The 11,580-nt window shown below is 63.4% G+C and overlaps 2 protein-coding genes across 2 annotated transcripts in view; one reads left to right on the top strand and one right to left on the bottom strand.

Moving 5' to 3' along the window:
* ZSWIM7 (zinc finger SWIM-type containing 7) overlaps positions 1-2,325 on the top strand; it is a 22,284-nt gene extending 19,959 nt beyond the window's left edge. The window contains exons 4-6 of the mRNA XM_019511220.1: positions 467-569; positions 1,619-1,723; positions 1,993-2,325. Coding sequence (XP_019366765.1) covers positions 467-569; positions 1,619-1,723; positions 1,993-2,109 — 325 coding nt within the window. The 3' untranslated portion in view covers positions 2,110-2,325. The remainder of the gene's footprint in view (positions 1-466; positions 570-1,618; positions 1,724-1,992) is intronic.
* A 1,616-nt stretch (positions 2,326-3,941) lies between these two features.
* ADORA2B (adenosine A2b receptor) lies at positions 3,942-11,574 on the bottom strand. Its single transcript, XM_019511218.1, has 2 exons — positions 11,172-11,574; positions 3,942-5,670 (listed from the first exon to the last, which is right to left on the bottom strand). The coding sequence occupies exons 1-2, from the start codon at positions 11,489-11,491 to the stop codon at positions 4,986-4,988; spliced, it is 1,005 nt and encodes a 334-aa protein (XP_019366763.1). The 5' UTR covers positions 11,492-11,574; the 3' UTR covers positions 3,942-4,985.
* Between the last annotated feature and the right edge of the window lie 6 nt (positions 11,575-11,580).

Genomic DNA, 11,580 nt, shown 5'->3' on the forward strand with positions numbered 1-11,580 from the left:
GGAACGGGTTCCCAGGCAGGCAGGAAGAGCACGTCTAGCAGCACACCTAAGCCTAGGAGCTGCCTGGACAATAGGTGCCAGGTTCAGGTGTCCAGCCCCCACAAGCAGGTTATCAGGTATCCCTACGTGACTCCCAGCAGGTATGGCAGCTATCTATCTGCAGATAAAGGCCATAAACATGCAGTGGGAGGGCTGTGGTCTCTGTCCTGCTTTGAGGGCCTTGCTGTCACAGCAGGGACAGTGCAAAGCAGCCTCGCTGGGAGAGACTCACGTTCTAGTCATTTCTTAGCCTGACCATTGGCTTGGGAAGTCTCAAGTCCCAGCAGCTGTGGCCCGTAGCTCAGATGTCTCCAGGCGCACGGGGTGGGGGGAAGGTGGCCACCACCTGACTGGGGCAGCAGCAGGCTGGGGGATGGCACATCCACACTGCCTGCACCGTGCCCTAACCCACCGGCTCCTCTCCCAGGCTCAAGTTTGTGTTTGGCCCAATTGCTGTCCCAGCCTTGGACCTGGTGGACCGGCGCTCGGTGACCCGCGTCGTGTCCCCCAGCGGACGGGCAGCGTACCAGGTATGAACCACGCCTGCTCCTCATCCTGCTTAGGCTCTCCAGCATGTGTTGGTCGCTGTCTGCTCGCGTAGCCCTGGCCATGCTGGACAAGGACATGCACTGCTCCCTCAGATCGTCCTTGCAGCGGGGCTCTGAGTAACCTGGGCACTTGGCTTCTAGCAGAAATAGAGAGGAGCCCTGTTCGTCTCTGGAACGTTTGGTCAACAGGGCATGGGGTTGGGCAGGCCTGGCATCAAGTCCAGCCTCCTCACGGTAGATACGAGAGGCCTCTAGCTAATGCTGCTGCAGGCTGAGCAGCGTGGAAACCTCCTCTGGCCACAGCCGTGAGGGACGGAGCTCCCCGCTGCCTCCCCAGCCCGGGCTGTAAGAACAGGCCATGTCAGCCTGCCCACAGTGTCCCCAGGACAGAAACGGAGCTGCCAGGCCCCTCGCAGGAAGTGCAAGCTCTCTCTGCACCACTGGAGCAGACTCCAAGCAGCTGCAGCAGCTTGTGCTAACAAGATGGCCAGAGCCCCAGTGTCTGAGCCGCTAGCCCCCTTGCGGGCTGCGTCTGTCCCACTTCTGGGAGTGCCTCTGCCTGGCAGGTCTAAGGGGTTGTCTCAGCCACCCAGCTGATGCCACTCCTGGCCCCCCCAGGGCCCAGTGTAGGAGACATGATGGGTACCACCAGCAAAGCAGCCGCCAAGCCACTGGAGTGCTTGCCTCTGTGTGGGAGAAGGGAGCACCCGGTGCTCCAGGCAGCCCAAGTGGAGGAGTGCACAGAGGCTGGGGAGCTGTTTCCTGCCGTGGGGTCAGCTCCAGCACTGGGAGGGATCAGGGGGTCCTCAAGAAGGGACCTGGAGCCCTGTTTGCCCATGGCTTGTGCTCATGGAGTCAAATAGGACATGCCAGGGGCAGCACAGCAGAGGTGGCGGTGAGAGGGGGAGGGCTGGGCACTAGGTGTCCCCTGCAAGGGTGACCTGGCCTTGCCTGACCTCACTCGGCTGCAGGATGGGGCTGGGGATGTGGCCTGCTCCTGACCCCGGCCTGGGTGGCCGCCTGTGTTCCAGGTGCTGGGGAGCTCAGGCAGGCTTTACACCTGCTACGCCGCCTGTCACTTCTGCACGTGCCCAGCCTTTGCCTTCTCCGTGCTGCGCAAGACCGACAGCCTGCTGGTGAGGAGCCCGTGTGCGGGGGTGGACGTGGGCTCTGCATGGAGGTGGGAGCCAAGCAGCTCACAGGGGCATTGCGGGGAGCCCCAGTGCTCCGGCTGCAAACATGGGATCAGTGAAAGACTGGGATGCAGCTGGAGTGGGGCCAGTGCCAGGAGTAGAGCAGGAACCAGGGGCAGCAGCAGGGACCTGTTTGATCCCAGACAAGCCAAGTGCAGGAGGGCCCCGCTGCCGTCCCTGCTGTTCATCTGCTCAAACTTTCCACCCCCCAGTGCAAGCACATCCTCGCTGTCTACCTCAGCCAGGCCACCGGCGCCTGCCAGGAGCTTGCTGTATCCGACCAACAGCTGGCAAACATCCTTCTGGCGGAGGAAGACAAGGATGGATGAACGACCCACTCTGTGTGCTAACACCCACCTGCAAGCACCTGTGGTCCCGGTGGCACATGCACGTGAGGTGCCTGGCCCCCTAAACTGAGCAAGCACGTACCAAGGCTGCCAGTTCTCCTCTGGAATTGGAGCCGGGCTGGCAGCACAGCAGTCAGCCCACCCGCCCGGGCCCAGGTGCTAGTCGCACTGTTAATAAACCTACCTGAGGAGCCTGTGTGCTGGCTGAGATCCTGGTGGCATCAGCACCTTTGCCTGCTGCTGCTGGGGTGGGGGCTGGGATACGGCAGAAACAGCAGTTGCCCCGGGCCAGGCTGCCACACTCCACACCCATGGGTGCTGTGTGCCGTGCCTGGGTCAGCCCTTGAAGCAGGGCAGGGCAGGGCTCCTTGGAGACCTTTGGCAGCCCGGTTCTCAGCGGCAGATGCTGCAGGGTGAGGCCCAGGGCACGTGGCGTGTGTGGCTACAGCCAAGCCCTGCTGCACTGGCAGCGCAAAGCTGTGAGGGGCTGCCAGCTTTGCTGCACCTGGGAGAAACCCCGCTGGGGGCCCTGGAGGGAGGGCTGGGCTTCAGGAACAGCCTAGTGCTGCCAGAACCAGGTAACCCTGTCTGTCTTCCCAGGCCCCAGCGTCCACCCTGGGGCGCTGCGATTGGGTTGTGGTTCTGGTACCACTGGGTATTGGCAGCGGGACAGCTGGGGGCACTTGCGCTCCAAGCTGGGCCTGGCTTGCTCTGCCCCACGTTACCCAGTGGGGGAAGAGAAATGACCTGACCTTCCAGGCCATGCACGGTGCAACAAGCCAGACCCACCCTGGCACAGCAGGAATCGCGGGTGTGCATGTCCCCCTTGTACAACACCCCCCTTGCTGCAGCAGCAACCTGGCCCAGGCTCAGCCCGTGGCAGCAGCTGTGGGTCCTGCATGCAAACAGCAGCATTCCCGTAGCTCCAAACCTGGTAACGTGGAGATGGGTGCGCATCCCACCTGCCCAGCCCCATGCGGGAAGTGGTGCCCAGCACTGCCTCTGCCCTTTTCACTTGCATTGACAGATTTTTTGAAGGGCCTCGTCAGGGCTCAGAATCTGCCCGTTTGCATTTTGCTTTTGATGACCTTGGGGCTGGCCCCACACTGGACCTCTGCCACTAACTGAAAGGAGCCCAGAAGCATGTCCACACCAGGGCAGTGGCCACAGCAGCCAATGGCAGGGCGCTCTCCAGCCCTCATGGCCCATAAGAGGTACAGAGAAAGGGAAGCCCAGCCCTTTGCTTTTGGGCCCTGGCTCTGCTGTGGCACTTGGTTGTGTGCTCTCACAAATTGAGGTGCAGCGAGGGCAGCTGCTTTGAGATCACAATGAACACGAAGGATGCAGCCAGCGAGAGCAAACACACAAGAGACTGAGATAAAAGCACCGAACCCTGCCTAGAAGGTCACAGATGGGGACTAAACCATGAGCAAGGCTCCTGCAGCAGAGACCAGCTGGGAACTGGAGACATGAGACCTTTGCCCTGTGGCCCGTGCCTGGGAAATGGCAGCAGCAAAAGGCACAGCCAGCCGGCAGGAGCCGAGTGGGGAGCCTGCGGGGCAGGTGCGAGGCTGCTGCTCGGCTCCATCTCCGCACCCGGGATCCGTCCCCTGAGCTCGGCCTTCTGGCTGGGCAGGGCCGTGCTGCAGTGGCCGGGAGGCTCAGAGCCACCTGCTGCCACTTCGCCCAGGACCCCAATCCCCAATGCCTGCCCTGCTGGGGGACCAGCGCCCCCACAGCCCATTCCTCAACCCCAGAGCCCGACGTCCGAAAACACGCAAATGCTTCACAGAGCTGACACGGCTGCAAAGGACCTGGTTCTTCCCACCTTTATCCAGTTGCGTGCGCCATGCACAGACCAAACAGGGCTCAGACATGGATGAGACACACCGCGTGCAGTGACCGGGGACGAGCTGGACACTGAGTTACAGCGCTGGCCGTGACATGGGCCTGCTGCACGGAGTCAGGCGGGCACTGGGGTGCCTGCTTCAGCAGCGTCTCCGGCTGCTGACTCCCTGCTGGGAATATCTGAGCCATTTACACAGCGGATCAACAACACCCGCGCAAGGGCAAAGGCATCCGCAACCGCCTGGACTCCCCGGGCAGCCTCAGAACAGCAGCTGGGCTTTGGCCCATGCTGGCTGCAGGGCTTGAACACAGAGCCTTGCCCAGTGAGATTCAGAGGGGCCCTACCCAGTCCTATAGCCACTGCCAGGGCAGGATATCGCACCGGGAATGGGGGAGCTGAGGAGGTTGAGGAAGCGGCACCTTCCTGCCATCCCAGCCCCTCTCTCCTCTGACATCCCCACAGGAGCGACGCCAGCTCTGCCCCGAGTGGCCTCCCGCTCACGGCCTGCTCCTCCGGAGCCTGGCACACAGCTTTGGGTCACACCAGCAACTGGGTGACAGGAAGAGGATTTCCCATGGGAGAATACAAGCTGCATCAAACAATTGATGGAAGAAAAAAAACCCAACCAGGATCAGACTAACATGCCGTCAGGGCCACACTGCCCTGAGTAACTGGGATCGTTACAGGAAGGAGACGGGGGAGGAAAATAAAATTAAGGGTGGAGACGAGCAGCATGATGAGGGGAGCCTGCATTGGGAGGGCGGGGGTTCAGGTCCAATCTCTGACTGGGCAGGAGATAGCGCCCAGTCCCAACCCCACACCCCAGGCATCCTCCAGGGTGAGCCATGCAGAGGCCCCAGTCACATCCTCCCTCTACGAGGCACTGTGGTCATAGAAAAATTCACATAAAAACCAGTACAAATGCACACGGCTCCTAGCGCGACTCCTCTCGGGGAGCCAAGCATCCTTGCTCCCAGGACCAGGCCGTCAAGGCCCGGGACGGGTCAGGTCAAACGTACGTGGGGGTGGCACTGATGATGCTGCTGACCGTCAGGTGCTGGCTGTGGCCGTTCGGGCACTTGGGGCCATTGTCCGCCTTGCAAAGCACCTGGGAGAGGATCTTGCGGAAGGTGCAGCGGAAGTCCTGGATGCGGTAGGCATAGATGACGGGGTTGACGACGGAGTTGGTGTGCGACAGGACGATGGCTGTGTACATGACCCACTCGGGCCTGCTGTGGCTGAAGCCCTTGAAGTAGGTGAGGCAGTTCAGGATGTGCAGGGGCAGCCAACAGAAGGCAAAGAGCCCCATGATGATGGCCAGGGACTTGGCCGCGTGCACTTCCCGCTGCAGGGTGGCCCGGGAGTGGCCCATCAGCTCCATCTGCCGCAGCTGCTTGCAGGCCACCATGAAAATCTTGATGTAGATGCCCAGCATGATGGCAAGAGGGAGCAGCACGCAGCCGAAGAAGTTGAAGTAAACCATGTAGCTCATGGTGACCACGTTCTCAAACAGGCAGAAGACCTGGCAGGGCTTGCGGCTCTCCCTGGCCGCCGCCGACGCATTGGTCGTGTTGGGGCAGCCACCCATGGCGTTGTTCCAGCCCATCAGTGGGATCAGCCCGATGGCAAACGACAGGAGCCAGAGCACGGCGATGATGCCTCGTGCCCGCTTCCCCGTCACCAGGCTCTTGTACCTGGGGGCCGAGAAGAGCACAGCTGTGGTGAGCAATGCGGTCCCAGCGCTGACGGCCTCAGCTGAATGGGCAAGGAAACAGCTACCCCCTGCCCACCCTCACCCTGCAAAGCCCACAGGAGCCAGCCTGCACGTGCCACCGAGCCTGAGCCCAGTGCTGCCAGGCGCCAGCTGACACTGCCTTGAACAGGGCCGACCTCTCACCCCCCAAACCTCTGGCTTCCCCGCGGCGTCGACAACGTAGGGGCCCAGATATATTTTAAAACCCTGTTGGGCCCTTTGTCAACCTGGCCCTGCTGCTGCTGCTGCCCAGCCAAAGTCATGGGCAACAGATCCATGAAGAGCAGAACGGGCAGCACCCGGACACCGCTAACCCAGAGCTCGTGGAGGCCAGGGAAGGTAATGAGCAGGGCAGGAAGCCCTCAAGATGCACCTGAGCCGGTGCTCTCCCTCCTGCCCGTGCTGGAGCCGGGATGCTGGGCTGGAAGCAGAGGGTCACAGACGGGGACTCTGCACCTCGGCCTAGTCCTGCCCAAGCACCAGGCAGCCGGCGCGGGGTGCGCACCTGAGGTGTGACGCTCCGGTGAAAAAGCAGAGGCGCCCAAGGCAGCACCAGCAAGTGCCCGGGGCCCAGCCGCAACCATCACTCCTTCGCCATCGCTGTTTGCGCTCACATTCGCTGCTGCCTTGGCCGGGGGCCAGCTGGCCGTTGTGGGGCGGCTCTGCTGAGCCCGGCTGGGGGAGGCAAGGGTGCGGGGCCAGCAGTCAGTAATCCAGCCGCGCTGGTGCAAGAGCCAGAAAGCTGGCTCCCAACCAGCAGGAACTGAGTCATCTCTGGCACGGGCTCCCGCGGCGACCCTGCAGCCTGGGGGCTCTGGACAAGCTGGAGGCCCCAGTCCAAACTGGGGCACGCGGTGGGACGGCGCTCCAGGGCTGCGGCATCTGCCCGGGTGCTCTCTGGAGGAGCCGCCCCATCTCTCACCCCAGAGGCCCCTCGTCTGGGCATGGCCAGACCGGCTCCCCCATCTCGCATCCGCCTCCGGCGCTGCTCCCTTCCAGCATCCGCGACCCCCCAGCTCCTGTCCCCCCAGCACGTGTTTCCATGTTCCCATTTCAGCTCCCGTCTGCCCCTCTGCCCTGTCCGGCTCCTGCTCGTGGAGCACGTACCCTCGGCCCTGCCAGAGCCTGAATTATGCCCGATGACGACACCGGCCTGAGGCCTCGGAGCTCAACTGCTGAGTAAATAAGGGCGAGTTAGCGCAGGGCAGAGCCCACACGGCCCAGCTGGTGAACGGCGCGTCGCGGGCCCATGCTACCAGGTGAGGGGAGCTGAGCTGAGCTGAGCCGCTCAGCGCATGGCACCTCCCGCTCAGCTGGTCTTTGTGGCGTGGCGGGGATCCCCGTGCTAGGGGCTGCACAAGCACAAGGAGCAGGGACCCAGGGGGAGCCCAAAGGGGCGCTCCCCCAGCGCCACACTGATCCCACCTACTGTGCCCTTCGCACCGGGCTCCCAGCCCTGCTGGGGTTGCCTGCCCACGAGCACCAGGGCGGTCATTTGGAGCTTGCAAGCTGGACCTGGGGCTTTTTCCCTGCAGCCCCCTGTCCTCTGCGAGATGCCCATGGGTAGCAGAGGGCAGCACAGTGGATGGACCTGGGAGAGCCCAGAAGCCAAAGAGTGGCCAGAACCAGCCATGTGGCCCCAGGCTGCAGAGACGTGGCATGCACAGCCTCCCTCGTGGAAAGGAGCAGCTCCAAGCCTCCGTGCTGGCAAAGGCAGATGCAGCCTGCCCCGACACGCTCGCCCTCTGCACCCGGAGAGGCAACACCCCCCGTGCCTGCACACGCAGCACAGCCCTGGCCTCCGCCCTGCGGCACAGCGCAGCACACACGGATGGGCGGGGGGCTGCGGAGGCTCGGCGGCAACATCACCGCGAGGATTATCAGCAGCACGTGCCAGTCCCCCGAGCCTGCCAGTGGCTTCAGGGCAGCACATCTGGAGGCACAGCTGGCGCCGCTAATTCCTGACAGCTCACAGGCCAGAGCTGCCTGCTGCACCCTGAGTCCAGGGCTGCGGTGCCTGGAAGGGCTGGTGGGCAGCACAGGGCCTGCCTGAGCTGGGTGTATAAAGAGGCCTGGGTAGAGCAGGGACGGGGGATTCAGCTCTGTGCAGCTGCGGTGGGACCAGGACTGAACGTGGCCAATAGTTTTGGGCAAAAAAGGGGGCACAGTCCTTTGAAAAAAGAACACCTGGTGCTTTTGAAATGTCTTTGCAAACAACTCTGCCCTTCATGGCAGGAGCGGGCGGTTGCCATCTAAGACCAGACCTGCACTCTGGGGAGAAGAGGTTTGAGGGGCCGCAGACCCCAGCTGGCAGCGCCTGGCACGCAGCCCGTGGCTCGTCCCTTGACCGCGCTCGCCACGTCTTTGCCTTGCCAGAGAAGCTGGAGAAACGTCTGTTTCTGAGGCATCAAAACCGACTCCCCGCACGGCAGAACGGCAAAGCCCGGTCGTCTTCCCGCAGGTATCACGCCGCAGCCCGCGTGATTCCCGCACAGCTGTGAATGGGCGGCACGGTGACTCAAAGAGGGGACGCTGCCTGGCACCCGATGTCCATGCTCTGACCGCAGACCGGAGCGCTGCCACCCTGCCTCCCCCGCCACGTGCAGCCGGATGGCATCAACTTCCTCTGACAAACTGCAGCTCCATCGCTTTGCAACTGCACTTCCCCCCTGCTCCCACACACGCCACGCTCACCGCTCCCGCGGGGCCTGACCACGCTGCGGGCAGCACGGGCGAGGGCAGGCCGCGGGGCACAGGGCTCGGTCAGAGCAGACGGGAGAAGGGAGACGGGCTCCTGCCCTGCCCGAGTCGCTCAGGACGGGCGGAGCAGCGAGGAGGCTGGAGAGTCAAAGCCGTCGGGAGGAAACGCTGGGTTTCTTCCCCCACGCAATTCAGCCACAGGAAGCCCCGGAGGTTGGGACACTACGGGCGGCATGTGGGCCGGGCGTTTCTGGAGACACGTCAGAAAGGAAACGAGGGTTAAGCCCAGCCCGAGGTAAACGAAGCCGCTCGCTCCACGTGGAGCCGAAGCTAGAGCCGGGGTTTAGCGTTTCTGTTGTTTCACCCCAAAAAGCCAGCTCGATTTTGGTGGCACTGTGCCTTTGCCCTGACTTGTCAGCCCAGGCGCTGGAGGGAGGGCGCGGAGCTTGCTTGACACCGGCCCTCTGACAGCTGCACAAGAGAGACAAACCCCCAGCCCCGCAGCTGCAGGCAAAGCGCTTCCCTGGCAGCAAAGACTGCCCAGCGCCCGCCAGGCGCCCTTCACAAAGCCCGCGCGTCGCCTGCACTTTCCTCTCTAGCTTTCTCCGTCCTCGTCTCCAGCCTCCTTAGAGAAACAGCAGATGGGCTGAACTCGAGCAGCCAGTCGGGCAAGTCGGGACCCGGATTATCCTAGGGCCGCAGCCAGGCGGAAGCAGGAGGGAGCCTCGCACCTCCTCCCTACCAGGGTTTGCCAACCAACGCTGCCTTCAGCTGCCAGGCCTCCACGTACTTCCACGCCCAAGCCGGCAGGGACAGCAGTCCCCGAAGTGGCAGCGTGGCACTGGCAAGGTGCCTGCGTGCGCCCTGCATCCGGGGACACCCCTGCGAGGGTGACCGCTGCGGGGCCCTGTGACGGGAAGGCTGCTCCCCGCTTTCCAAAGTACAGCACGGACTCTAAATCCCTGCACACGCCTGCCCACGGACACGCCTGCGTGCACAGACAGAGATCCCGCCGCGCCCCGCGCTGCTGCCAGGAGCAGGAAAACAACCCTGGCTCCCATCTCCGGGCCGTAGGGGACCCGCGGTCACAAAGACGTCCATGCAGAGGTGATGCGCGGTTTTACAGGACGGCGGCGGAGACCAACAGGAAACAAGGGGCCGTTGCATCCCGCGTGGGAGCATAAACCCACCCCCGTCCCACCAAACCAGCTGCCCATCGAGGAGGAGAGAAAAGGGGAGGGACGATTTGCTTTCCTACCAGCTGTTAAAAATACCGTCCACAGCAGGTGAACGCCTGCTTGGCTGCGCCTCTGCTCAGGCAGAAACTGAATCCCCGCCCCCCGCCACGTCCCTTCCAGCCAAACATAAAAGTGAGGGTCCGAGGCGAGGAAGTGCTCCTGGACGGCCCACGCCGCCGCGTCTCGCAGGGAGGGGGTGGGCTTCATGGCACGGCAGACCAAAAAAAAGCCAAGCTGCCTTTTAGCCCCTCTGGAGCTGGCAGATCCACTTCATGGAGTGAGAAATAAATACGCAGAATAGGCAATAAATCATTATCTTGAGCCAAAGGCAATTTCCTCCGATTACCCTGCAGCAGGTAGCAGGTAAACAATTAGCCAGGCTCACGCAGGCTGGCGGCCCTGAAACCCCCTAAGCCCGTCGTCCTCCTGAAAGCGCCGGCGCCGCAGGTCCGGTCCCGGCGAGGGGCCGCGCTGCGCTGCGGGCTGTTCTGTTCAGCATCTCGCCGGCACTGCCCTCCCGCGCGCTCTCCCATTACAGCCGCACGGCCCTGCCTGACGGGGAACCCACGTGCGCCAAATGCACTGAGACGCTCTGGTGTACCAGAAAAGGGCCGGCGGGGCTCGCCTCTTTCAAAGCCACCGCATCGTCATGGGAATCTTGGCCGCCAAAGCACGGCCCTGGGTGGATAAACTGCAACGATGCAGCTGGGCGGAGGTGCCCCCCTTCCTGGGCAGCCCCAGCCCCCCGGGCATGTGCCTCTGCCAACTCCCCCCATGCTAAGGTGCAGCCACGCCAGCTCTGTGGCAGCTCGAGGCTCGCTACGCTTGCGACCTTAGGACCCGGCTTTGGTGGCACTTTTCCAGCCACTAGGAAGCTGTGGCACCGTTTGAACTCCGCTCACCAGGCCCTTTGGCCCAGCGCATGACACTGCCCCTCCACACAGCCTGCGACCAGTTTCTCTTTCACACGATCCCATTCTGACTGGAGGAATCCTGCTGACGACGAGGAAGGAGAGACCTGCTCCAGGGTTCCCGTTTTTGCATCTCCTCCCCACTCCAATGGCGTCTTTCTAGTAAACTCGCACGTATGCAAGTGCTCGCAGCACTGCTCTGCCCAGCGCGGGCGGCCTTTCCAGCCGCTCTGGGCTGGGGCTAGAGCCCAGGGGACCTGAGCTCTGACCAAGGTGACTCAACGCAAGGCCACTTGCAACCTCACTCGTGCGGCAAGCGGCAGCTTCAGCCGCGATCCAGCTGTTGGCTGAGAAATGGACACGCACAAACAGCTCGGCTCTTGTTTGGGGGCCGAAACGAGGCGCCGGATCGCTACGAGCCACAGCCCCTCGGCTTTTACAGCCCTACGTGCCACAGCAGGACCCTCCAGCTGCCCTGTGCCAGACCTGTCCCTCCGCGACAGCGGGCAGGGCAGACGGGACCCCCAGAGCCAGCACGTGCCCCGCTCGTCCCCCAGCCCCAGGGGCACCGGGTGCCCCTCTCCTCTCCTCACCTGAGCGGGATCCTGATGGCCAGGTACCTGTCCACGGCCACAGCCAGCAGGCTGAAGATGGAGCTCTGGGTCAGCACCAGCACGAAGCAGGCCAGGAAGAGGCAGCTGTGGAAGTCGGCGCGGAAGCCGATGCTGATGGTGATGGCGAAGGGGATGGCCAGCGCGCCCACGCCGATGTCGGCCACGGCCAGCGACACCAGGAGGTAGTTGGTGGCCGTCTTCAGCTTGCGGTTGGTGGCCACGGCCCAGCACACCAGCACGTTGCCCGCGATGGACAGCAGGGCGATGAGCAGCTCCAGCGCGATGTACGGGCTGTTCATGGCGAGGCGCTGGGGCGCGGCGGGCGCCTCCCCGGGGCCGCAGCCTGGCAGCAAGGCGCAGCCATCCGCGCCGCTCGGCGGGGGCTACG

Source organism: Gavialis gangeticus, unplaced genomic scaffold (genome assembly GCF_001723915.1).
Source record: "Gavialis gangeticus isolate Ggan-Ray unplaced genomic scaffold, GavGan_comp1, whole genome shotgun sequence".
NCBI lineage: Eukaryota > Metazoa > Chordata > Crocodylia > Gavialidae > Gavialis > Gavialis gangeticus.

Coding starts and splice junctions, on each gene's coding strand:
- ADORA2B (XM_019511218.1), bottom strand. CDS start 11,491: ATGAACAGCCCGTACATCGCGCTGGAGCTGCTCATCGCCCTGCTGTCC. Junction 5,671..11,171: donor GCCATCAGGATCCCGCTCAG/GTGAGGAGAGGA, acceptor CTCGGCCCCCAG/GTACAAGAGCCTGGTGACGG.